Here is a 25,231-nt window from a genome sequence, read left to right as displayed (position 1 = left end):
ATTAAGAAGAAACACATGAATTTGGTTTAGGATACATATTGGATTGTAATAGATGCCTGCAGGTCAGAAGAGTGATCGATCTGTGCTGGGGATAGAAATTTATGAAGCATCTTAGGATGGTGAGAAAGCGCAGCTGTTAGAGAGTACTTTCTGCCCTTGCAAAAGACCAGGCTTCAGTTCTGCCGCCCACATTGGGAGTACCATGAGTTACAACTTGTAACTTAAGAGGAATCCAGTGTCCTCTTCTGTCTTCCTTGGGCACCTACATGGACATGCATATAATCAACACACACACACACACACACACACACACACACGTCTAAAACTGTATAACCCAAAAGGAGTTTATGAGTTATCTGTAGGTCATAATTAAGATTTGGAGAGCAGATAAATCACCCAGATTGGCATAAAAGAGGGCCCAACACTGAGACTGGAGGGACTCACATAGTTGGTAGCTAAGAAGGGGAGGATGTACAGAAGGAGGGGCCCAATAGGAGGAACCAGACCTATAGGTGGACATGGGTAAGGGAAGAAAATCAGAAAATCTAGTTGGTCTTTTTTTTTTTTTTTTTTAAGAGGAGGATTAGGCAGAAGATCTACTATTCCTAAGAAGTACTGGGTAAAGATTAAAACATGGTCATTGGTTTAAAAGTGTGTAAATGGAAAGTTCAGTCATGACCATAAGAACGGTCATTTTGGGGAGTAAGGACTCTGAGATACCAATTGTGGCATTAGTAGTAATTTTTGTCAGGCAGGGAGATGAAAATAGATTAGATGCCTCCCTCCAGCTTATCCTCGACGTTAGAAAAGTTAAGCAGCGTGGCTGACAATGATGGTAGTTTTAATATTTTATAATGAGAAAATGGGAATTTATTTTTGAAGAGAATGATAACCTTTGAGAGGGAGAGGTGATATCAGAATGATAAGTTGAGAATTTCTGCTGCTTGGTAAAGTTGTCGCTTTGAGAAAGATGAGTCCACACTATTGGTATGCGTAATTACCATGGATCAAGTGTTTGTTCCATGTTAAATTCTGAGTATTTGGAGAGGTCACTAACTGGAGTATTTGTTTTTATATTCATCCCTTTTTCTCAGAAGAATGATGAAAATGGAAACTGCTCAGGGGAAGGAATTGAATTCCCTACAACAAATTTGTATGAATTGGAAAGCCGCGTTTTGACTGATCATTGGTCTATCCCATATAAGCGAGAAGAATCACTAGGCAAATGTCTGTTGGCATCTACGTACTTAGCAAGACTTGGTAAGATTTCACTTTCATACCTCAGATGTTGTTATGGGACAAATTTCATCTTTGTGTTTGCCGACGTCTGTGTGATTTTGGTCAGACCATTTATTTTCTCAGTCTCTGTCATTCCCTGTGGGGTAAGAGCTTTAACTAAGTCAGCTGTTTGTTTTCAATTCTGGTAGAGTGTAAGATTATATGTAATATAATTGAAGAGCTTTGTGGAGGCTAAAATTAACTTCTCCCTAGAAGCTTGGAGCACTTTCAATTCAGGGCTTTTTTTTTTTTTTTTTTTAAGAAAAAAAAAACTAGGAAGAATTCTGATAGTGTACTTCATTAGCATATGTTAGGCCAGGTCCCTAAAAGGAAGGAAGGGGCAAAGGAGACTGGAAGAATGCATAGTTTACTAAACATGATTAAATGTAAGATGCATCAAAGGAAATATTTTGACTAGTCTTGGATTTAATCCCAACAGACATCTATGGTCCATTTAGTATTGATTTCCCAACACTGTTAGAATGCTAGGCAGGAGTTCTGAAAAATAGAACTGTTTATCAGTATTCCCAATGATAAAATTCATTACTAAGTTTAAGAGAGAAAAGCATTTCGGACTCAAGGGAGATAGTTCTCAGTGGGTAAACGCCCTCCAAATCTAACAACCTGAGTTCAAATCCCAAGACCCAGATGGTAGAAGGAGAAAACCTATTCCTGTAAGTTTTCCCCCAACCTCCATATACATGCATCACTCCACCCCCACAGGAAATAAATGTAAACAGAAATTTAAAAACCAATGCATTCCTCCTCCTATGAATAACTTTTACAGTAGGTTCTTCCAATCACTTAGCACTCATTACTTGCTGTATGTGTTGTGCCAGACACAGTTCTTTGTTTTATTTACATAGAGTTCATCTACATGCTTTAGAAAAGAGTAACTTGGGCATTTGTTTCAAATATCTGTGCTTTTATAAATAGCTGTTTAGGCAATTAATGACTAGAAAGTAACTGCTGCTGTTTGATCACGTCACACAAGTTATTGTGCCATGGAGACATAAGGCCATCCATTTCAGTTTTAATTAGTGTCTAGTTGAATGCTATGATTATTTCTCAGCCTGCTACTATAGCAAATGTCTGCATCTGCTTTTAATAATTGCATAAGAAACATGATTTTGGGGAAAAAAGAAACATGATTTTGTCATAAAGATCTTTATGATTGAATTTGAATAAACATACAGTGTCTACAAAAAGCACTTTAAATCTACATAAATCATATCCTCTTATTTATCTAACCAAGGTCTTTCAGAGTCTGATGAGAACTGCAAAAGATTTATGGAGCGGTGTATGCCTGAGGCATTTAAGAAGGTAAGGAAATGTGCTGATTTGATTGCTAGTAGAAGCAAAGGTGGCTGAACTTTTGGTTTTAGTTTTAGATAGTTATACATAAAATCAGTTAATGAATCTTTAACTGAGGAATTCTCTAATATGAAATAAGCTTTGAATTTGAAAGTTACCAGTAATTTACTTATTTTATATTGAAGTGTTTATATTTACCTTTGGTTAACTCTTACTTTCTAATATTTAATGGTTAAAGAATAGATTAATTTAATTATAGGATATTATGTAGCTTAGTAAAATAAAGGTTGTGGCATTTAGAATATTTAGTATTCATTACACAATTAGGAGCTACTTCATTTTTTTAATTCTTAATTTTTTGAGATTGTAATATAATTATATCATTTCCCTTCTTTTTTCCTCCCTCCAAATCTCCCTTATACTTTATCCAAACCCTCTCATGTACTTCCACAGTGATTTCTTTCAAATTCATGGCCTCTTTTTAAAATTATTATATACATACATGTGTTTGTAGATGGATGGATGGACAGATGGACGGACTTGCTCAGTCTGTATATTTTCAGGGCTGACCATTTGGTACTAGGTAACCAATTAATGTGCTGTTCCTTGGTGAAGACTTATTTCTCCTGCTCTTAGAATTCTGTAGTTGTCTGTAGTCTTTGTACAGGGTTGCAGCCTTGTGAGTTTCCACCTTCTTCATGTTTGCTTATCTATTGTCGCCAGCCTTGTTCAGCTCAAGTTTATGCAGCCACATGGTGAGACTCTATTGTATAACTTCTGACATTTCTAGGAGACACAGTCTTACAGCAATCTCCCTGTTCACTGACTCTTAGAATCATTCTGACCCCTATAATTAGGGAGGTGGAGGAAAGAGATACAGAAGAAAGAGGGAAGAGAGTAAGGATGTCTGAAAAGTATACTCTCAACCTACAAAAAAAACCAATAATAGATAGGCACTGGTATATAAATATACATATATAGTTTAAATGATAATTTGCCATCTGAGTTGACAGGTTCCCCTCAAAAGCCCTAGACAATCTAACAGAAATCCCAACACCAGACATGAGAAACCCAGGGTTGTTCAAAACATCATAGGCTATTCTGTTACCCCTGGTAGCATCCAACACAGATGGAGCTAAGTCCCTATTAAAGAAAACACTATGTACTTCAGATAAAGGGCTCAAAGGCCCCCTGAATGCCTCTTCCCTAAAGACTAGCTCTTCTAGTGGAAGGCTCCATGCAAGCTTCCTAAGGAGGGAAACAGTCAGCTATGATACTTATAAAACACAACAATGACCAGCATGGCATTATAACCCTAAGGGTTGCAGTAGTTGTTCATGTACCTTGATGGTAACCAACAATACTCTAATACTCAAGAGGGATATCATGCCTGGTCCTGGAAACCTAGCCAGATATCGAGAGCTAGTGATATCATGGTTCTTAGAGGAGAACCTACAACTACTGCTTTATTAAACCAGCATAATCCCTAACTACATTCTACATATTTGTTCTTAGACCTACAGATGAGTGCAGTCTTCACCCCTTCACAAAAACTTCTCTTTGCAGCAGATGGAGACCATTACAGAAAACCAATCAAAATGCAGTTATAGAGTCCAGTTACAACACAAGCCCTGCACACACCTCAGGCTTAGGCATCATTGTGTTTATTGTTTTACTAAGATGGAAAAATGTATTTTAAACTACTTAAAGTTTGTTCTTCCTGAAAAAAAAATGACACGAATGAGAACATCTCTTGTCAAAACCAGGGTGATAGGTTGTTCCTCACTCTGTCACATCTCTCAGACAGCAGTTTTCTTCAAAGTGCAAATAGGAGACCACAGGCTAGCATTTCTAAAAAGCAGTCTGACTCAGCCTAATTTCTCAATTCAGGACCTGAGTCTTATTCCTCACAAGAGAAAGGACTATGCTGTAGACATTGCTGCTTCCCTAGCAGAAAAACAAGTGCTCGTGCCCCTAGCTAAATAGATGAATGAGTGTCCCAGTGTCTTGTACTTAGGGTTTTACATTCATTTTTGTGTAATAAGCAAATTAAGTCACTAGACCTACAGATGTATGAAGTTTGTATTTATCTTAAAACTCGATGACACAAATGATCTATTTGTAAAACAGTTATTCCCATCTGCACTTTGGTATAAACATTCCTTGATTCAAGGCTTAAATAATAACAATATTAATTTAAGAAACAAAAATGGTTTAATCACTGAAAGAAAGGGATAAATCTCTTTTAAGATATCATTTGGGTGGAGATTATTTAAATTAAGGTCTGTCTTTAGATGAATTTGTTCACCATTTTATAATTTTGAATAGAACATGCTCTTAATATATAATAACTTTAAAAGTAGCAGACTTCCTTAGCATACATTGACATGTGTCATAGTATGATCATATGTTTACAGAGAAAGAAATGCATGTTTATTTAGTCATGGGAAATATCTTAGTAGTTTAAAAAACAACCTTTAGGAGCCAGAGTTTGCTCAGCTGCTAAATGCTCTTGCTGCTCTTGCAGAGGACCAGAGTTTGGTTCCTAGCACCCATGTCAGACAAATATTTGTAACTCTAGCTCCAGGGGACATGACACCCTCTTCTGGCCTCCACAGGCACCCACACACACCTGCAGATACACAGACACACACATGCACATAAATAAAACATTCAACAGATCTTTAAGAAAGAAAGCAAACTTTTTTGGTCAAGGAGCTCCAGATCCAGAAAGTTCTGTAGCGAGTTTCATATTTAGTGTGTAATAATCTAACTCAGAATAGAGTTGCTTGGGAGAGCTGAAGTATTATGCCATTAGCTGATAATGGCACTTTAATGAACAGTCAAATCTGGTTGATTGTTTTTGTCTGAAATCATGAGCACAGATATGCTGAATTGTGTGATTCTATTGTATGAATTCCCAAAAGTTAAATTTTCTCATGGTTTAGAACTACAGAGAAGGCTCTCCTTCCTAACATTAGGCGTGCTTTCTTTGAATAAGTCAGAAGAGTAGTAGAGTTGTGTGTGCCTCCAGAAAACTTGGCAAGATTTAATCTACTTGGTGCTGCTTCCTCTAGTACTTCCCAGTGTGAGGCTTTCCTGCTTCTAGTGTTTCTAGATGATAGGGTGCTGATAGCCTGGAGAAGGGACCAGAAAGGGACTTTGTTGTTCCTTCTGTAGTCTTGACCTCTCACCTTCCAGCCAACTTCTTGTGTCAGAGGAAATGTAGTTCAGGTTGGCTACAGTGCCCGTCTTCTATACAAGGTGCTGCTTCTCTCTCTTCTAGACAGTAGAAGAACTTTATGTTAGAATGAAAAGATGACAATAGAGTGGTTTATTTTAATGTTGAAATCACATGGGACCTCGTTATCAGTGCTTCATTTTAATGTGTAATTTTTAGGTATAAGAACACTATATAGCCAATCTTGGAGAAAAAAAATAATGCCTCACCAGTTTATACAGATTGTCTTTGGGTTTTTGCTCATTTGAACCAAGAGTGAAGGTGGTTAGTGTTTTAAGAATGTAGAGCTGAAGTCCCTTTCTGTAACTACTGAAATCTGGGTTTGTCCAGGCTGCTTTTTTTTTTCTTTCAGGTTTTAGTGTGACCAAAGTTAGTTTTTATTGCACAGTATTTTCCTTCTAAAGGAAAATCTTCCAGAAACATGGAACTAGGGAGAGCTTGGTGGCACACACCTGTAACTCCAGCGTTTGGGAAGCTAAGTTGGAGGATTTGGAGTTGAAGGCTATCATGATCTGATACATCCAATCTCAAAAATCAAACACCAGATCCCCAAAACATCAACAATGAAAAAAGAAAGCACTAGTTAACTAAACAAACAAATACCTATGGAGCCATTCTAGACATTTAAGGGCAGCCCTTGGTTTTTTCCATTCCCTGATCTGGCAGTTAGTCTTGAACTACATCCTGAGGACTGAAGAATTGAAGAAGGGTCCAGTTTCTCTTATTTTTAATGAATCTAAGAAATGGTCTGATTATATGACAGACCATTAAAACATATTTGATATTTGATATTGATTATAAATGGTAAACCAAATAAAACATTTGATATTTATGTCTAAAAACAGTAGATTGCAATATCTTATTATTTTGTTTTAGATTTCCTTAGCCATTTAAAAAGTTAACTATTACTTTTGTATATGTCAAAAAAAGGAAATAAAGGTCCAGCAAATTAACCATTTATAAATTTGTTCATGTTGAGGGTTATCGTTTAGCCAACCAATAGGAAGATATAGTCCCTTTTCTGAGATGTGAAAAAATGTGAATTAAATATATGTCTGAATCCTTGAAACATCATCCATATCTTAGATTCCAGTTCCATTGATTAATATTGACAACTTATCGACATTTTATAATACCTTACATTTATAAAGTGCTTCCATGTTTGTTAAATCTTATGATCTTTGTAACATTTGAGTGAGATGAGCAGAAACATCACTCATTAGAGATGTTTTTATTACTTGTAATATAATAATAAAAAGTATCTCTGAGAATTCGAAACTTTGTTGAAGATCACAACAGTTAGGAACCAGTAGTTTCCACAATAGATGTCAAACTTCTGCTTGATTGTGTTACTTAATCTAACAAAGAACAGAAAAGCAAATTAAAAACTGTCTTTTTAATCTTGGGCATGAGTGAGCACGTCTTTAGTCCCAGCACTCAAGAGACAGAGGCAGGTAGATCTCTTTGACTTTGAGGCTAGCTTGGTCTACATAGGGAGTTCTAGGACAGCCAGGACTGCATAGAGACACCATGAAAAAAAATGTTTTTGAACAAGCTGTTTTGATATAAAGAAATTAAAGTTCAAAACAAAACTTTGTACTGACCTTGAGATACTAAGGAAGAAGCTGGATCTCGGTTACTGGTCTTAAAGCCATCTGAATTCAAAAGGGTATTTTGGTCACTTGAAATTTTCTTGATAAACTGTGTTTCTTGTCTATTTTCCAAGTGAAACTCTAGATTCCCCTTTTCTTTTTGTAGCTTCTGACATCAAGTGCTGTTCACAAGTGGGGTACTGAAATTCATGAAGGAATCTACAACATGCTGATGCTACTGATAGAATTGGTTGCAGAGAGAATAAAACAGGATCCAATTCCCATTGGTCTCCTAGGCGTGCTTACAATGGTATAGTATCTTCAAAATAAAGTGCTACTCTCTTTGTTTTGATTTAATTGATGATAATTTGCTATTCTTCCACTTGTAATTAATAACAGATGACATTTTATTATGAACAGTATGAACTTAGCTACCAGAGTCCTTGCCTTTTAGCTTAAAAGCAGAGCAGGCATTGTGTTCGGAAGAAATGCTTCTTTAGTTTTAACCAACTTTCAGAAGCTTTCCCTGATGACTCCAATTAGTCCTATTTTAAACACATTTACAGAGGGTTGTGCCTTTTCTTCAGCTTTCTCCTCAACATCATGGTCTCCCCTTCTGTCCTCTGACTGTACCTGAAGCAGCTCTTGCCACTCAGGGATGCTGGTGTTGCCTGCAGTCAGACCTCTCACCCTGCTAGCACCATGCCAGTCCTTCACTCCTGAACTACCCAGAGCCTGAGTTTTGACAGTGTTCTGCAACAGAGGAGGATCCAAAGGCTACATTTTTATCTTCTTTTCTAATGCTAATATGTTGCTATAAAAATAGGTAATGTTTTCCTGTTCTCTTTGAATATAGGCTTTCAATCCTGATAATGAATACCACTTTAAAAACAGAATGAAAGTGTCTCAGAGGAATTGGGCAGAAGTGTTTGGAGAGGGAAACATGTTTGCTATTTCACCTGTATCTACGTTCCAGAAGGTAAATTCAGTTTCTTTTCACCCTTTTAATCATAAATATATTTGAAATATATTGAAAATTTGTCTGTGCTATAAAACTGACAATTTGCATAGAGGAGTTAAACTCATCTGAAAATACAGATATATATTTTTATGTGATTTATAGAACTGAGAATTCTTAAAAATGACTTATGTTTTCCTATAGCTGTTAAGTAATGTTATGAAGAATTTTTTTATCTGAAATTATATTTGGTGAAAGAAATTGCTTCAGTGCCCTACATACTGGATTATCAGAACTACAGTTTAATTGATGTCCCACTTTCCTAGAGGTATTTCAGAGTAAAGCGTTCGAAATTACTTGAAATTAATAATTCTACCTGAAAAAACAAAACAAAACTTGTCATCAGTTTTATCTAGAATTTTCTTGCAAACACCATTAAAACTTTTGTTTTTACAGTTCTAGATTCTGTGTCTTTTTGATATAAAAAGGTCTGCAGTGTGGCAGTAACATTATACCAACAAGAAGTGCATAATCTAAACAGTCCTCTAATTCAAACAGTTGAAGTCCATTTTAGTTAGGAAAGGTGTCTTTTACCAAAAAAAAAAAAGAAAAAAAGAAAAAACAATCTATCTTTTTCATTATATATACCAATCTAAGTTCCCACTCTCTCCCCTTTTCCGATCCCCTCCACAAACCCTCCCACCCCATCCCCATCCAATCCTCAGAGAGGGTAAGGCACATTGCTTTGGGGAGGGTCCAAGGCCCTCCCTACTATATCTATGCTGAGCAAGGTATCCATCCAAAGAGAATAGGTTCCCAAAAAGCCAGTACATGCTGGAAAGATGTCTATTATCCTAATAGAATAGAAGTTTGATTTGAGCTATACTTTTTCTCTGCTTCCTTCCCTTCCTTCCCTCTCCCTTTCTTCTCTCTCCTGTGACCCCCACGCTCCCAATTTATTCAAGATATCTTCTTCTCTGTAGTTCCATGTATGTCTCTGTTAGGGTCCTTTTGTCTCGGTTCTATGGGATTGTAAATTGTAGGTTGGTTTTTCTTTGCTTTATGTCTAAAAGACACTTATGAGCAAGTACATATTATGTTTGTCTTTCTGGGTCTGGGTTATCTCACGCAATATGGTTTTTTTTTAGATCCATCCATTTGCCTGCAAATTTCAAGACATTTTTTCCGCTGAGTAGTACTTACTCCATTGTGTAAATGCATCACATCTTCTTTATCCATTCTTCAATTGAGGGGCATCTAGATTGTTTCCAGGTTCTGGCTATTACAAATAATGCTGCTATGAACATAGATGAGCACATGTCCTTGTGGCACAATTGAGCATCCTTTGCGTATATACCCAAAAGTGGTATTGCTGGGTCTTGAGATAGATTGTTTCCTAATTTTCTGAGAAATTGCTGTACTGATTTCCAAAGTGGTTGTACAAGTTTACACTCCCACCAGCAATGGAGGAGTGTTTCCTTTACCTTACATCCTCTTCAGCATAAGCTGTCATCAGTGTTTTTGATCTTGGCCATTCTTACAGGTGTTAGATGGAATCTCAGAGTTGTTTTGATTTACATTTCTCTGATGACTAAGAATGTTGAGCATTTCCTTAAGATTCTTTCAGCCATTTGAGATTTGTCTGTTGCGAGTTCTCTGTTTAGGTCTACACCACATTTTTTGTTGGATTATTTGTTCTTTTGATGCCAAGTTTCTTGAGTTCTTTGTATATTTTGGAGATCAGACCTCTGTCTGATAGGGGGTTGGTGAAGATTTTTTTCCATTCTGTAGGCTGTCGTTTTGTCTTGTTGACCGTGTCCTTTGCTTCTCAGTTTCAGGAGGTCCCATTTATTAATTGTTGCTCTCAGTGTTTGTGCTGCTGGGGTTATATTTAGAAAGTGGTCTCCTGTGCCAATGAATCAAGTGTACTTCCTATTTTCTCTCTTATGAGATTCAGTGTGGTTGGTTTTATGTTGAGGTCTTTGATTCATTTGGACCTGAGATTTGTGCATGGTGATAGATGTGGATCTATTTTCATTCTTCTACATGTTGATATCCAGTAATGCCAGCACCACTTGTTAAATATACTTTCTTTTTTCCATTTTATAATTTTAGCTTCTTTGTCAAAAATCAAGTGTTTGTAGGTGTGTGGATTGATAGCTGGGTCTTCGATTCAATTCTATTGATCCTCCTGTCTTTTTTTATGCCAATATCAGGCTGTTTTCATAACTGTAACTCTATAGTAGAGTTTGAAGTCGGGATGCCTCCAGAAGTTTCTTGATTATACAGGATTGTCGTGCAGCCTCCCTCCCCCGCGCATGCTCTATGCGCTAGAATCCAGTTCAGTTAGTGAGCTTCGGGCAAGGGGCTGGAGGTTGAGGAAACACACTCAGAGACAGACCAACACACGGACCTCCAATCACTGGTACAAAAGCCCTCTTTAATAGCACCATGGAGGTTTAAATACCCTGCAGTCAATGGCCAACAGGTGAAAATCCCTTCCTCTGATCCTCTAGGCAAAGCACAACTTTTAGTAACTTCAATTAGAAGGCTCTAGACAGGGAAGAGCAGCTGAAGGCCAGGACTCAATTGGTCCCAACACAGGATTGTTTTGGCTATCCTGGGTTTTTGTTTTTTCCATATGATGTTGTGAAGAATTTTATTGGGATTTTGAGGGGCATTGCGTTGAATCTGCAGATTGCTTTTGGTAAGATTGCCATTTTTCCTATGTTAATTCAACCTACCCAAGAGCATGGGAAATCTTTCCATTTTCTGGTGTCTTCTTCAATTTATTTCTTCAAAGATTTAAAGTTCTTGTCATGCAGGCCTTCCACTTGTTTGGTTAGAGTTACTCCAAGATACTTTGTTATTTGTGGCTGTTGTGAAGGGTGATGTTTCTCTGATTTCTTTCTCGTCCCATTTATCATCTGTGTAAAAGAAGGCTAGATTTTTTTTTGAGTTAATTTTGTATCCTGCTAAATTTCTAAAGGTGTTTATGAGTTGTGGCAGCTCCTTGGTAGAGTTTTTGAAGTCAGTTACATACACTATCCTATCATCAGCAAACAGTGAGAGTTTGACTTCTTTTCCAATTTGTATCCCCTTGATCTCCTTTTGGTGTCTTACTGCTCTAGCTAGGATTTCAAGTACTATATTGAATAGATATGGAGAGAGTGGACAACCTTGTCTTGTTTTTTGACTTCAGTTGGGCCACTTTGAGTTTCTCTCCATTTAGTTTGATGTTGGCTGTTGACTTGCTGTATACTGCCTTTATTATGTTTAGGTATGTTCTTCGTATCCCTGCTCTCTTCAAGACTTTTATCATGAAGGGATGTTGTATTTTTTTGAAGGCTTTTTCAGCATCTAATGAGATGATCATGTGCTTTTATTTTTCAGTTTGTTTATGTGGTGGATTACATTAATAGATTTTCGTATTTTAAACCATACCTGCGTCTCTGGGATGAAACCTACTTGGTCATGGTGGATGATTTTTCTGATTGTTCTTAGATTTGGTTTGCCAGTATTTTATTGACTATTTTTGCATCAATGTTCATGAGTGAGATTAGTCTGTAATTTTCTTTATTAGTAGGATCTTTGTGTGGTTTGGTTATCAGAGTAGCTGTAACCTTGTAAAAAGAGTTAGGCAATGCTTCTTCCCTTCTGTTTCTATTGTGTGGAACAATTTGAGGAGTATTGATATTAGCTCTAGAAGTCTGATTTTTTAAAAAATTTATTTATTTATTTGTTATATGTACAATATTCTATCTGTGTGTATGCCTGCAGGCCAGAAGAGGGCACCAGACCTTATTACAGATGGTTGTGAGCCACCATGTGGTTGCTGGGAATTGAACTCAGGACCTTGGGACGAGCAGGCAATGCTCTTAACTGCTGACCCATCTCACCAACCCCTAGAAGTCTGATTTTTAACAGCCATTTATTGATCACTTGCTGTTTACCAGGATTAATCTTAAGTTTGGGAGATAATGAACCGTTACTCCTTGCCTTTATCAAATAGTATAGTATAATGGGCTGGAGAGATGGCTCAGTGGTTAAGAGCACTGCCTGTCCTTCCGAAGGTCCTGAGTTCAGTTCCCAGCAACCACATGGCGGCTCACAACCATCTGCAATGAGATCTGGTGCCCTCTTCTGGCCTGCAGGCATACACGCAGACAGAATATCAAGAATACTGTATACATAATAAATAAATTTTTTCAAAAAAGGGTGTAGTGTTATGCAGATTTTTGGCTCATGATTGTTCTATACAGTGTAGAAAACTATTTTTGATAACTTTGCTTTTGGTTTGGAATGACCGAGTTTTTAAATATATAGCAAACAAAAGTGAAACAATACCCAGGGAGCAACAGATGCAAAACATCATCAGTATGGACCCTTACAGCATCCATCAGCGATGTTTGGAGTAACCCAACTGAGAGACCAAATGGAAAATAACATTAAACCAGGGCTTGTAGACATCTAGCAGAAATCCACTGGGGAAGCCTCCACTGAGGCAGTCAGCTGGAGTTCCCAATTCAGTGTCCTAGGCAGAGCAGAGTGTCTCCCTAGGTGAGGCTTCTAAGTAAAACAAGAAATAGCGAATCGGCCATTTATAATCACCCAACAAAAACTGACTGGGAAAACCTTGAACAGTTTATGCTGGGGTTCCTGATCGAAAATCCCAGGCTGAGTAGAGCTCATCTCCAGGGATGAGCTTTTCACCTTCTCTTTCCTACTGTAGGCATTTTTATACTGTAGGATAAATAGAGCAATCAGGCTTGGAAGTAATTTTCTTTCTAGTTGTTGTCAAGGACACAATGATTTTAATATCGTTAGTTGCTTGCTGCTTTCCTTTGTCCTTCTTACATAAAGTGAAGGGACCAGCCTGCTCCAGGACAGGAAACTGGAGGAGACGAGCTCCTTGTTCCCAGAGTCAGCTTTCAACAAGCTTAAAGTATAACAATTTACCAGTCTAATGTTTACTACTTCACAGTAGTGTAGTAGAGACAATGTAAAACAAAACATGCAGTGAAATTAGCATTTGTTGTAATTCTAGCCTATGTGTGGAATGTGGAGGAAGGATTAGCTAGTACAGTGCTGCTTTCTACACACTTTCTACACACTTTGAGTGGCAAGAATGGTGATTTAATCCACGGTAATCTTGTGAGTTAGGTACCCTTTTATTCTCATTTACAAAACCACTGAAGTACTTCACCAGGGCCAAGTACCAAGGTATAAGAAGAATTTGTGCAGTCAAGAAATTTAAACCTACACAGTATGCTTTTCTTAAATACTAAACAGGTGAGAAGTCAGCAGACATTATCCTCTCTCTCTTCACTTTCTACTACTGAGACAGAAAAGTTTAGTCTTCCTTTGTCCTCTTTTTTCCACAGGGGAATTAGTTCTCCCATCAAGGCCCTGGCCTCCTGCCCTTCTACCTTTTCCAGCATTTGCTCCTTAGAGTTCCTATTCCTTCTTTGCTGTCTTAGTCTTTCCTGCACTGTTGGGTTATTTTCATTTAGCGTGCTCTGGTGTTTTCCATCTGAGTGTTCTGCCCTTAATATCACATCCTTTGTAGCTTCAGCATGTATTCCCTTCACACCCAAACCCCATGAAAAATTCCAGGTTTCCCCTGTCAGTCACAGTGGCTACTCTAAACTTTTAACTTCCTAACTAAACAAAACCTGAATTTCATTATTTTTATTCTCCTCTGAACAATACATATAAACCTTAGCTTGTTTCTTATTGTGGTTCCCCCAACTTTTAATTTCTACCTTGTTATCTTTAGTGTCCAATCTCTTAGTTCTTTCCTGACTTTTTTCAAGCCTGTAAAAGAGGTAGCTCACTCGTAAAATATGCTGTAATTAAGTGTCCATTGGTGATTGACTTTGTTTTTAATGGCCAGAACTTTTATTTTAGTGCTTCTTAATATTTTCGTTGACTTTTAAATTCTGGGCTATAGCTATTTTTTTTGTGTCAGAATAATAAATTATTGCAGTAGCTTTGCCTGGGCTGGTTGAAAAGTTGACTGCTGGTCTGATTCCTTGTGAGAAATGTGTCTTTCTTGACTGGCTTCATTTTTAGACTCTTCTTCTTCCTTGATGCATATCTCTCTAACTTTCACAGGGTTGATCAAGATATTTTTAGTTGGGTAGTGTTGGCACATGCCTTTAATCCAAGCACCCAGGAGACAGGCAGGCGGGTCTCTGTAAATTCAAGGTCAGCCTGGTCTGCAGATCTAGTTCTAGGACAACCAGGGCTACACTGAGAAATCTTGTCTCAAAACAAAAAAAACTGAAAAAAAAAAAAAACCCAACAAAAAAGATACCTTTATTGTTTTTTTTTTGTTGAGATTCATTGGACTTCTGAATCTAGTGGTTAATACCTTGTATGCATTTACACACACAAGGGGAAGTATGCATGGAAAGGGGTTAGGTATGTGGTATATGTTCTTGTGAGTTTGCACACAAACAGGACTTTGTGGTACATTTGTGTGTATGTAGGCCAGAGGTTGATGTCATGGTCATGCTCCATGTTGTTGAGATAGCAGGCACCCTACCAAGTGAGTCCTTTAATGGCCTCTCATGATTAATATTCTGTATCACTTCTGGCACTTTTCAGCCATTATCTTTTAGTGAATTACTTTTTCTCTGTCAGTCTTTTTTGTTTGAAACTTCGGTTGGATATGTTAAACTGTCTAATTCTGTCTTCCATGTTACTTCATCTTTTCCATCTTTTTGTCTTTTTGTGCTTCGTGATATTTTTTCCTGTGTCTATAATTTAGTTTCCTTTTATTTTTCCTATTTGTATTTAGTTGGCGGATTTAAATCTTTTTAAAAAAATATTTATTTATTATGTATACAATATTCTGTCTGTGTGTATGTCTGAAGGCCAGAAGAGGGCACCAGACCTCATTACAGATGGTTGTGAGCCACCATGTGGTTGCTGGGAATTGAACTCAGGACCTTTGGAAGAGCAGGCAATGCTCTTAACTGCTGAGCCATATCTCTAGCCCCGGATTTAAATCTTTAACTTCAATTCATATGTGTATTTTGTTTGTTTTGTTTTTAGACAGGGCCATAGGCTAGCCCTGTATTCCTGATCTTCCTGCCTCTGCTTCCCATCTATTAGGATTTCAGGGATTACTTACCACTTATTATTATTGGGTCCTTCACTGCTACCCAGCTTTGGTCCAGACCTTCTTCTCTTGGTACTATACTCTCTTGTCAAGAATGTCCTCTCTTCTCATTGTTGTAAATATCACTGTAATGATGATAGCTTCAGTTTATCTTTGTGGTTCAAACACTTTTATGAGCATACCTGATAAGAAGTCAACCATCTCCTCTTAACTGCCACACAGTTCTCAGGAGTCACATGCCTACAGGGGCCCTGCTGCCTGTACTGCCTCTCTTTTTCCTCTGAGTAAATAACATCACTATCTATCTCAGGGTTCAAGCTAAACCAGAGTTGCCAAAATCATCCTGTTTTCTTAGCTTCTGTATTAATTCATAAACACGTACTTTCATTTAAAGCCCAGTCATGCCTTCAGAGACCACTCTGTCTTCTGCACCCATTCTGTTCCACACACCACCTGTCCTATTTTGTACACTGCATTAGTCTTCTACCTGGGAGGTCTGAATTCCTCCCAATCTTCTGTTCTTTCATGCCGTTGTTTTCTCATCAGAACTGCAAATGGCTATCTTAGAATGTAAAACCCACACTACCATTTCTTAAAACACTTTGTTGCTGTCCTGGCCTTTACTTCTGTATGTAGTTTCCCCGTGCCCTCTCCGCAGCTCCTTCACCCGTGCAGCCTGGTTGAAATTTCTCATAGTGTTTTACACAGTGAAATCTTCTGCCTTCTCCAAATAGACTTGGCCATTTTAGCCTCTCTGCTTAGACTATCCTTTATTGTCTCATACAGCTCTTTCATGAGCCCCACTCTGCTAAACGAACCTTCTATTCTTTTAATGACCCTTTGCCTTTTTTTTTTTCCTTTTTTCTTTTTTTAATTTTTCGAGACAGGGTTTCTCTGCAGCTTTTTTAGAGCCTGTCCTGGAGCTAGCTCTTGTAGACCAGGCTGGCCTCGAACTCACAGAGATCCACCTGCCTCTGCCTCCCAAGTGCTGGGATTAAAGGCGTGCGCCACCACCGCCCGGCGACCCTTTGCCTTTGTTTTACAAGATGATTTAGCAAAGTTTGAATTGCTTGTATATGTGGTAATTTTTTGTTTTTTAACTGCTGAAATATGAGCCCTGTGAAATAGGTGTGACATCTCTTCCTGTCTCAACCTAAGTAAGACCCAAGTGCCGAGATAATGAAAAGAGAGAAAACGAGAAAAGAAAGAGCTTGTTTAAGGGTGTTAATGATAAAGCTGGGACTTAACTTTACTCTCTGAATTCTAGTTGTCTATTTTTTAGGTAATAATTTTTAATTTAAAATAAAATTTTCAGCCATGTGTTGTGATGTGCTCTTAAAATCTCCAGCACTTGGGAAGTAGAAACAAGAGTATAAGGGATTTTAAGCTAGTCTCAATTGCCTAGCAAATTTAAGGGCAATCTGGGCTACTTGAGACCCCGTTTTAGAAAACCACAGTAAATAAAATAAGTTTCTTAGAGAATTTAACTTGAGTTATTCTATTCCTTGGAGAACTCAAACAACAAATTCCAACTGCTCCCAGATGCATGAATGTTTCTGATATGAGAATCCCATGAAGGTCTAGATTTGTTGCTTCAAAATTATAATATCAGAGACTTTAATGCTTTTTATTTTCAGATTTCTCATTTAGGAAATAAAAAATCCGCCAAGATTAATAATGAGAAAACTTTTATATTACCATATTAATTTTGACTTTATTTTCTCACAGGAGCCTCATGGATGGGTTGTAGACTTGGTAAATAAGGTATATATACTTTATCATTACTTTGGTTTTGAGATACTATTCCCATTTTCTAATGTGATTCCTGGTAGTTGGGTATTTTAAACAAATGATAATTACTGAGAATAATCAAATATTTCTGTTGCTGTGATGAAATGCCACGATCAAAAGCAGCGTATATAAAAGAGTTTTGGCTCACAATTGAGGGACAGAGTCTATAAGGCTGCAGAAGGCATGGCAGCAGGAGACAGAAATAGGAAGCTGACTGATTACATCTTAGGCACTTACAGGAACCAGCAGGTAAGAACAGGAAGTGGGATGAGGCTGTAAATCCTCAAAGCCTGCTTCCAGTGACACACTTTCTAGCAAGGCTGCTCCTCCTAAAGGTTTCATAGCCTCTTCAAACAGTGCCACCAACTGGGACTAAGTGTTCAAATATGTGAGCTTATGGGGGATATTTCTCATTCAAACACCACACAGCAGAACGTATGAGGAGGAATATGGTGTGGCTCCTTCTCCATTTGTGTATGTGATATACACTACTGAACGTCAGGTTTGGGGTACACCTTAGGAACCTTAGAATTACATTCCTAGTGTTCCAAGAGCAATCTCACAGAGCATGGTGGTAAAGTAAAATATTAGCCTTAATTCTTTGCTGAAATTATTACTATAGAGTATTTCTAAAGTAATTCATGCCTGTTTCTTTTCAGTTTGGAGAATTAGGTGGATTTGCAGCAATCCAAGCCAAACTCCATTCAGAAGATATAGAACTCGGGGTGAGTTAAATCACTCATTGTGGTTAATGTGCAGGAACACTTTATTTGGGTTGATACACAGCTAAGAGACATGATCTGAATACAGCAAGTTAAATATTAAGGTTGAACAGGCCGGGGAGAAGCTGTCATTATAGTGCTTGTTGTGCAAGTGTGAGAACCCGTGTTTGATCCTAACACCCACATAAAAAGCCAAGATTGGTATACATGCTTGAAATAACAGCACTAGGAGACACACAGGCAGATCACTGAGACATACCGTCCACCGTAATTGGATTGATACAGAAATGATGTGCTGAAGTACCATCTTTAAGTGTTAAAAATTGGGTAGTTCCTGTAGGATAAGTAGTCAACTCCCCTGGTCCCTCTTTGGAAGAAGGCAGAGTGTTAATCAGGAAGAGAAACTGATAGTGTGGAGAGAGACTGACCTTGCTGCCACAAGTTGGAAGCCTTGTCTTGAGAAGCCTTGAGAGTCACTGAGGCTGTTGTATTGTCATTTGATCCTTATTGAGTATTAATTATTGTGAAAATGGCTTTTTGACATGAATGATAATAGTGATTTGAAAAAGAAAAGAAAAAATCTCTTCAGAGACAGTTTTGTCTAGTTTGTTTCTCAAGAACTTGATGTTTAGGCATTGAGTGATGTTAGAAATTAACTTCATTTCTCGAGAGTGCTGAAAACATTAAATAATATCCAAAGAACACTCCCAAATTTCTACCATACCTGAATGAACACTGGGGATGGATACATATAGGATTGAAGATTTATTCTCTATTGTATTAAATGTTCTGGAGTTAACAGCCCTCTCCAAATCATCCTTTAGGTCAGACCATTTTCCAAAATAACTCTTACTGGTTACGGGGGTGGGGGGCTGGGTGATGGGAGTAGGAGGGGGAATTGTACATTGAGGAGCTAGTGCACTCAGCTCTTATTTCCAAAATAAGTATAATTAAAATTTCATGATAAGTTCCTGATTTCTGACCAGTTAAGGTGATTGTGTCCCAGAATAAATTTAGGTCATATAAGACTGTTTAAGTCACATTTTTTTAACTTGAAAAATATTGGGTAAAATAGTCTCATCCCCACCAGTTAAAAACATCTGCAGTAAAAATGAAACTGGTCTGTCCTATACATATACCTACACACTGCGTTCTCATCCCACGCCTTCTGTTTTCTCTTCTCTTCCTTCTCCGTTTCTCTAAAACAAGTGTTGCCAGGCTGTACACAGTAGTACATTTTCATTTATGTTATAGACCATTAATGTTCTTAGTGCTCCAGGCTACTTGTATAGAGGCTGAACTGTGATGCACTTGCTTGTTAATGTCATTGGGTTGTTTGTGGTTTTCATTACTGTAGAAAATGTTCTTCATATATGTCTTCACATACATGTTTTTAAAGGATCAATTCTTAAAGAATATACGTTTTTAAAATTGCAGTTGATGGCTAAATCTCCTTCCAAAAAACTAAGAACATGAATCTGTGCTCATGCAAACTCATTTTACACTATGACTGATAATGTGAAATAGTTTTTTAATTTGTGATTTTCTAATATAATTGACAAAAATGACATTTTGTTATTTAGTCTGCAGTGCTCTATCATTCGTTAACTAGTGCATTTCTCCATGTGACTAATGTCTGTTTGCATTGCATCTGTGAATTGATGCTTTAGATCTCAAGTAGTACATTATTAATTTTAGAAATTCTAATAAACTAATTTTTCTGTGAGTGTTCATGTATGTATGCACATGGTCAGAGGAAATCTTGGTAATGGTTCTTCTCTTCCACCATGTGGATCTTGAGGATTGAACTCAGCTAGTCAGGTTGGGTAGCAGGGACCTTTACCTCTTTCTAAGCCAGCCACCTTGCCAGCCTTATTTGTATTCATGATGTCAGAAATTACAAAATTCTGCAGAATCATATTTTTTCATAATGGCTTAAAAGTTTTTCAGACTTACTTAGGAAACATTCTCCTACTTCAAAGTTATATTTTTTCTTTCTTTTTATGCTTTTTTTTAAATTTTTAAAACATGATTCTTGATTTAACAAGTTTTTGTTTTGGTTTGGTTTGGTTTTTCGAGACAGAGTTTATCTGTAGTTTTAGAGCCTGTTCTGGAACTAGCTCTTTTAGACCAGGCTGACCTCGAACTCACAGAGATCCACCTGCCTCTGCCTCCCGAGTGCTGGGATTAAAGGCGTGCACCACCATTGCCTGGCTTAACGAGTTTATTTTTATATATTGCATGACGAGGATCCAATACTTTTCTTTCAATAAATAACCAGCCAAAACAAGATCCTCTTTGACTAATTCTTGTTTTCATTACCATTGGTATTTGCTAGTTTTGTCTTACCTCAAAGTTCTAAGAGTGTGATTTGTCGCTGGACACCTGTGGCTTTCATTTAGTGCTAATGAACCCATCTTTCATTACTGGCTGTGCTACTATTGCCCATTGTCATTGTTTTCTAAAATATAATTTATTTTAATATTTTTCACTCTTCTGCATATAGTCAACATGTCAGGGGAAAAAAGTCACTGAGGCCATGTTTGGAATAGCATTAAATATGTAGACTGGTAGACGGAGAATTTAATATCTTATTTTTATTTATTTATTTATTTTGAGACAGGGTTTCTCTGTATAACAGTCCTGGCTGACCTGAAATTCACTCTGTAAACCAGGCAAGCCTCAAACTCACTGAGATCTGCCTGCTTCTTCCTCCCAAGTGCTAGAATTAAAGCATGTGCCACCACCCAGCAAAAATTTACATTTTTTATAATTGATATTTCCCCATTTCCCACTCAGAAACACAGCATCTCCCTCATTATTTGGACTTCCTTTCACATATTACTTTTTTTTCTTGAATAAGCCTTAACTTTTTTTTTTTTTTTTTTTTGGTTAGAAGATATTGCTTCCTCCTCAAGTATTCTCTCATTTTCAAAAGAAAATGTTCTAATAGTGATCGTTATAAACTTTAGATTTGTTTCATTCAGTGCTTCAAAGGAGTTTTGTTGACATTCTCATTTAAATGTCTTTATTAATTTAAGTGTATTGTCTTTCTATGAAATTAGGTTATCTAATTTCCATTCCATTTTTCTCAGCTATTTGAAAAGGATTTGCTTAATTTTATTCTTTATTTATTTATTTATTTATTTATTTATTTATTTATTTATTTATTTATTTATTTATTTATTTATTTATTTGGTTGGTTGGTTGGTTGGTTGGTTGGTTGGTTGGTTGGTTGGTTGGTTGGTTGGTTGGTTTTTTGAGACAGGGTTTTTCTGTGGCTTTTGGAGCCTGTCCTGGAACTCTTGTAGACCAGGCTGGCTTTGAACTCACAGAGATCCGCCTGCCTCTGCCTCACAATTGCTGGGATTAAAGGCATGTGCCACCACCGCCTGGCTTGGATTTGCTTAATTTTAAAAGATGAAATGCTCACATTTCACTCTGGTCTTTACTGTCCTCTCGTAGGCTGTCTCAGCGCTGGTGCAGCCCTTAGGGGTATGTGCAGAGTACTTGAACTCCTCCGTGGTACAGGTATGATTAAGCCATTTATATCATGGTCAAAGACATCGCAAATATTAACTTTTGTTATTGGGTTGTTCAGAATGGTACTTAATATAGAATAACCTCTGGTTTTCAAAATGATTGCCCTTTTAGTAAAAATATTGTCAGAAATTAAGTTTTCTAAGTGTAGGATGCTCTCTAACTTTGGTGCTTTTCTTTAAAGACTGATTTTTATCAAATGTGATTTCTTAGTGTTGTTATCTTTTTTTGTAAAGAAGGAGTGTGTGTAGATGGAGGCCTCTTGTTTGTTCCTAGCTGCCCAGACCTGAAATAATCACACAGAAACTGTATTAATTACAATACTGTTTGGCCAATAGCTTAAGCATATTTCTAGCTAGCTCTTACATCTTAAATTAACCCATTCCTGTTATTTTATATTTTACCATGGGTCTTTTGGTTTACCAGTACAGTTCGTAGGTGTCTGTCTCCTTCAGTGGCTACATGGCATCTCTCTGACTCCACCTACTCTCTCTGTATATCTCTTCTAGCCTGGCCATATTCTGCTCTGCTATACACCAAAGCAGCTTCTTTATTAACCAATGGTAATAAAAAATATTCACAACATACAGAGGGAAACCCACATCAGAAACCCTGTCTCCTTCACAGGATTATTTCTGGGTTTGTTGCCTTATGGGTTCTACTAGATCAGTTTTGGTTGTCAGCTAGGTATGCTTACTGCCTAGTCTCTCTCTTTTGAATAATCGCTTAGCAACATCATGTTTGATTTCCTTCCTTTGAGAATTATTCATCAAGTCATAAAGTAGTCAAAGCTGTTAAGTGTTCAGTTTTGTGTGTATGCATGCAAGTGTACACGCACTGCTCCCAAGGCCAAGGAGTCAACATTAGCATTCTTCCTCTATTGCTCTCCACCTCATTCATTCATTTATCCATTTATCTGTCTGTCTGCCTGTCCGTCCATCCATCTATTTATTTATTTGCTAGAGACAGAGACATTCACAGAACCTGGAGCTCACTGAGTGGCTGTCTATCTAGCTGGCAGTGAGCTCCAGGATTTTCTGGATTGCAGGCATATACTACCACTTTAAAGAGGGGAGGGTCCTGCGAGTCTGAAACCACGTCCTTATAGTTGTATAACAAGCTCTTTACTCATTGATGCATCTTTGTTGCACCTTGAGTATTCAGTTTTCTAATGCTGGAGACCTATTATACTTTCTTGTTTCCCTCTGTTTCAGTTAATAAGTTATCAAACAAAATGTCTTATCAGAATACCTCCATTTTTAATTTTCTTTCTAAGTAAGTTTGTAAACACTTGCATAGGTTGTTGAAGTCGCATCAAGCATAGTGCCCCTTGGGGCCCCTGTTACCATATATACTATTCATTTTTGCAAGTACACCATTCTTTGGAGGACATTTTAACTGGAATGATACCATTTTCTTCAGTATGTGTGAGAAATTGCTGCCATTTCTAATATTAAGTGGTTTCTTTAGATATCAAAATAATATGTAATGATTTTTAAGGAAATAAGGCAATGTTTAGATATTTTCTTAATTATATTTTCTTTAGAAATGTCTAATGTTATCAGTTTATTAAGCATATCAATATAAAGTTTTTGTTATGCTTTCATTTTTGAGATGGGGTGTCATGTAGTTCAGACTAGCCTCAAATTTACAACATAGTCAAGGATCTTCCTGCTTCCCCCTCCTGAGTGATAGGATTACAGGTATATACCACCACATCAAATTTATTCAGTACTGGGCTCAATTCTAGGACTTCACGCTTACCTGGCAAGCACTCTACCAACTGAACAGCATCCCAGCTCTAATCAGTAGTTTAGTAGCTGAAAGATGTAAAAGAAAAGACAAAGTAAATTGATTTTTTAAGAAGATCATTAGTTATAATTAGTAATAATTTAATGATTCAGATTCAGGGCTGGATTTTAAATGTATGTAGTCCATGGAAGAAAATTTATCATAAATACTCTAAGTGCTAATTAGTTGAGTTCTTCAGAATTTGTAGATTGTGTATACATGCACGCACATATTAGGGCAGAGTATACTTAGAAAAATAAACTGGAGGAGTAGAAGATACATCTACTATTATCTTTAGTTCTTCTGCTGTGTCTAGACCTAAGTTCAGTTATTTGTACACACACCATGGACTATGTCAGCTGGCATAGATTCTCTCCATTACTTGCTCTTTAGTGTGACTTTGGAAGACAGTGCTCCTGTTCTCCCTCCTGTAAAATGGTGACATTAGCAGCACCTATCTCACAGGGTTGCAGTGAGGATTACGTGGCCTGGCACATGCTGACAAGAATACTGACTCACACAGCTCACAGCCCTTCCTGCACTGTTGGCATCTGTGTGAAGGAAGAAATTCTGTCTAGATTATTGTCTGCTGTCATTTTCATTCACTGGCTATGTAGTCTTGCTTCTGACAGCCAAATACTATTTTTCTTACCTAATTTTTAAATTTTCTTATTTCATTGGAAGGGTCAGTTTACCTCTAGTTAATAATTTACTGTTTCTCCTAAAAAATTTAGAGGTTCCCGTTCTGTAGCTATATGTCATGTATCTCACTCATAACAATACTAGTCTGTATGTAGCATGTTTTGCATAGTCTCTGTTTGCTTATATCCATTTTTAAAAGTTAGGTATAAAATATTTACTTTGTTATAAAAATAATCATACCAGGCCTGGGATTCAGAGACAGGCAGATTTCTGAGTTAGAGACCAGACTAGTTCCAGGCCAGCCAAGTCTACATAGTGACACCTGTCTCCAACAAACAGACAAACAAAAGCTATCTAGACTTATTATTGTTTTAAAAGGGCAGTCTGTGTATCTTGAGTTGTTCTTCAGATGACTCTTAGAAGATATAGTGAGAAGAACTGTGCTCATTTTAACTGAAGAGACAAGTTAAGGGCACTTGGGATGGTCAGCTAGTTAGTGGTGGCCCTGATGGCTAGAAGTCACACCTGTCTCTGTGCCCTCTCCTTTGTGAGTGGAAGATAAGGAAATAACTACTCTAGCACAAATTCAGGAGTTCTTTTTAACTAGTGTTTTATGTTTACAGCCTATGCTAGACCCAGTCATCCTTACCACAATTCAGGATGTGCGGAGTGTTGAGGAGAAAGACCTTAAAGACAAGGTAATTACTCCCTAGCCAGGTAGAGCCTAGTGCTGGTTAGTCCGTGATAACAAAGCCAAGTCTTGACAAATTTCAATGACATTGCTTTCTGGATCCTGATGACATACAGGTCATATCAAATTAACCTGAAGTTTCCTGACCCTATCCAAAAAACCTTTTTTAAAAACAACTGAGGATAGTGTTATTAAGAGAATGAATATTGTATTCTCATGAGTGAAACTATTCAGTTTTTCTAACATGATTTTGATGGAATTAAAATCAAAATAGATTAGAATAATATTGATTTTTTTAATGTATCTGAAGTTGTTTAGAGTAATTTTAACACTGACGAAGACTTTTCTACCTTGAACCCCTTCTACAACCATTGTCTTTTCTTTTTCTTATTTCTCACAATGAGGAACTTTTGCTTAGAAGCAAATATAGTTAATTGGTCATGTAAAATAAAAGCTGTCTCCTGACCCTTGTTACCCTATGTGTGTCATGAGAATTAATAGCCAGATGGCTTACAGTTTTTGTTTGCTTGTCTGTTTTTCCG

The 25,231-nt window shown here is 37.3% G+C and overlaps 1 protein-coding gene across 3 annotated transcripts in view; it reads left to right on the top strand.

Moving 5' to 3' along the window:
* Usp24 (ubiquitin specific peptidase 24) overlaps positions 1-25,231 on the top strand; it is a 142,879-nt gene that overhangs the window by 29,140 nt on the left and 88,508 nt on the right. For 2 of the 3 annotated variants that reach the window (XM_038333426.1, XM_038333424.1), the window contains exons 2-9: positions 1,095-1,260; positions 2,534-2,601; positions 7,592-7,735; positions 8,282-8,404; positions 17,241-17,276; positions 17,963-18,028; positions 21,491-21,556; positions 24,622-24,696. In XM_038333426.1, coding sequence (XP_038189354.1) covers positions 1,095-1,260; positions 2,534-2,601; positions 7,592-7,735; positions 8,282-8,404; positions 17,241-17,276; positions 17,963-18,028; positions 21,491-21,556; positions 24,622-24,696 — 744 coding nt within the window. The remainder of the gene's footprint in view (positions 1-1,094; positions 1,261-2,533; positions 2,602-7,591; positions 7,736-8,281; positions 8,405-17,240; positions 17,277-17,962; positions 18,029-21,490; positions 21,557-24,621; positions 24,697-25,231) is intronic. The other variant, XM_038333425.1, reaches the window with a different exon arrangement.

This window comes from Arvicola amphibius, chromosome 6, assembly GCF_903992535.2.
Source record: "Arvicola amphibius chromosome 6, mArvAmp1.2, whole genome shotgun sequence".
NCBI classification, from domain to species: domain Eukaryota; kingdom Metazoa; phylum Chordata; class Mammalia; order Rodentia; family Cricetidae; genus Arvicola; species Arvicola amphibius.
This window is presented reverse-complemented; position numbering and strand designations above follow the sequence as displayed.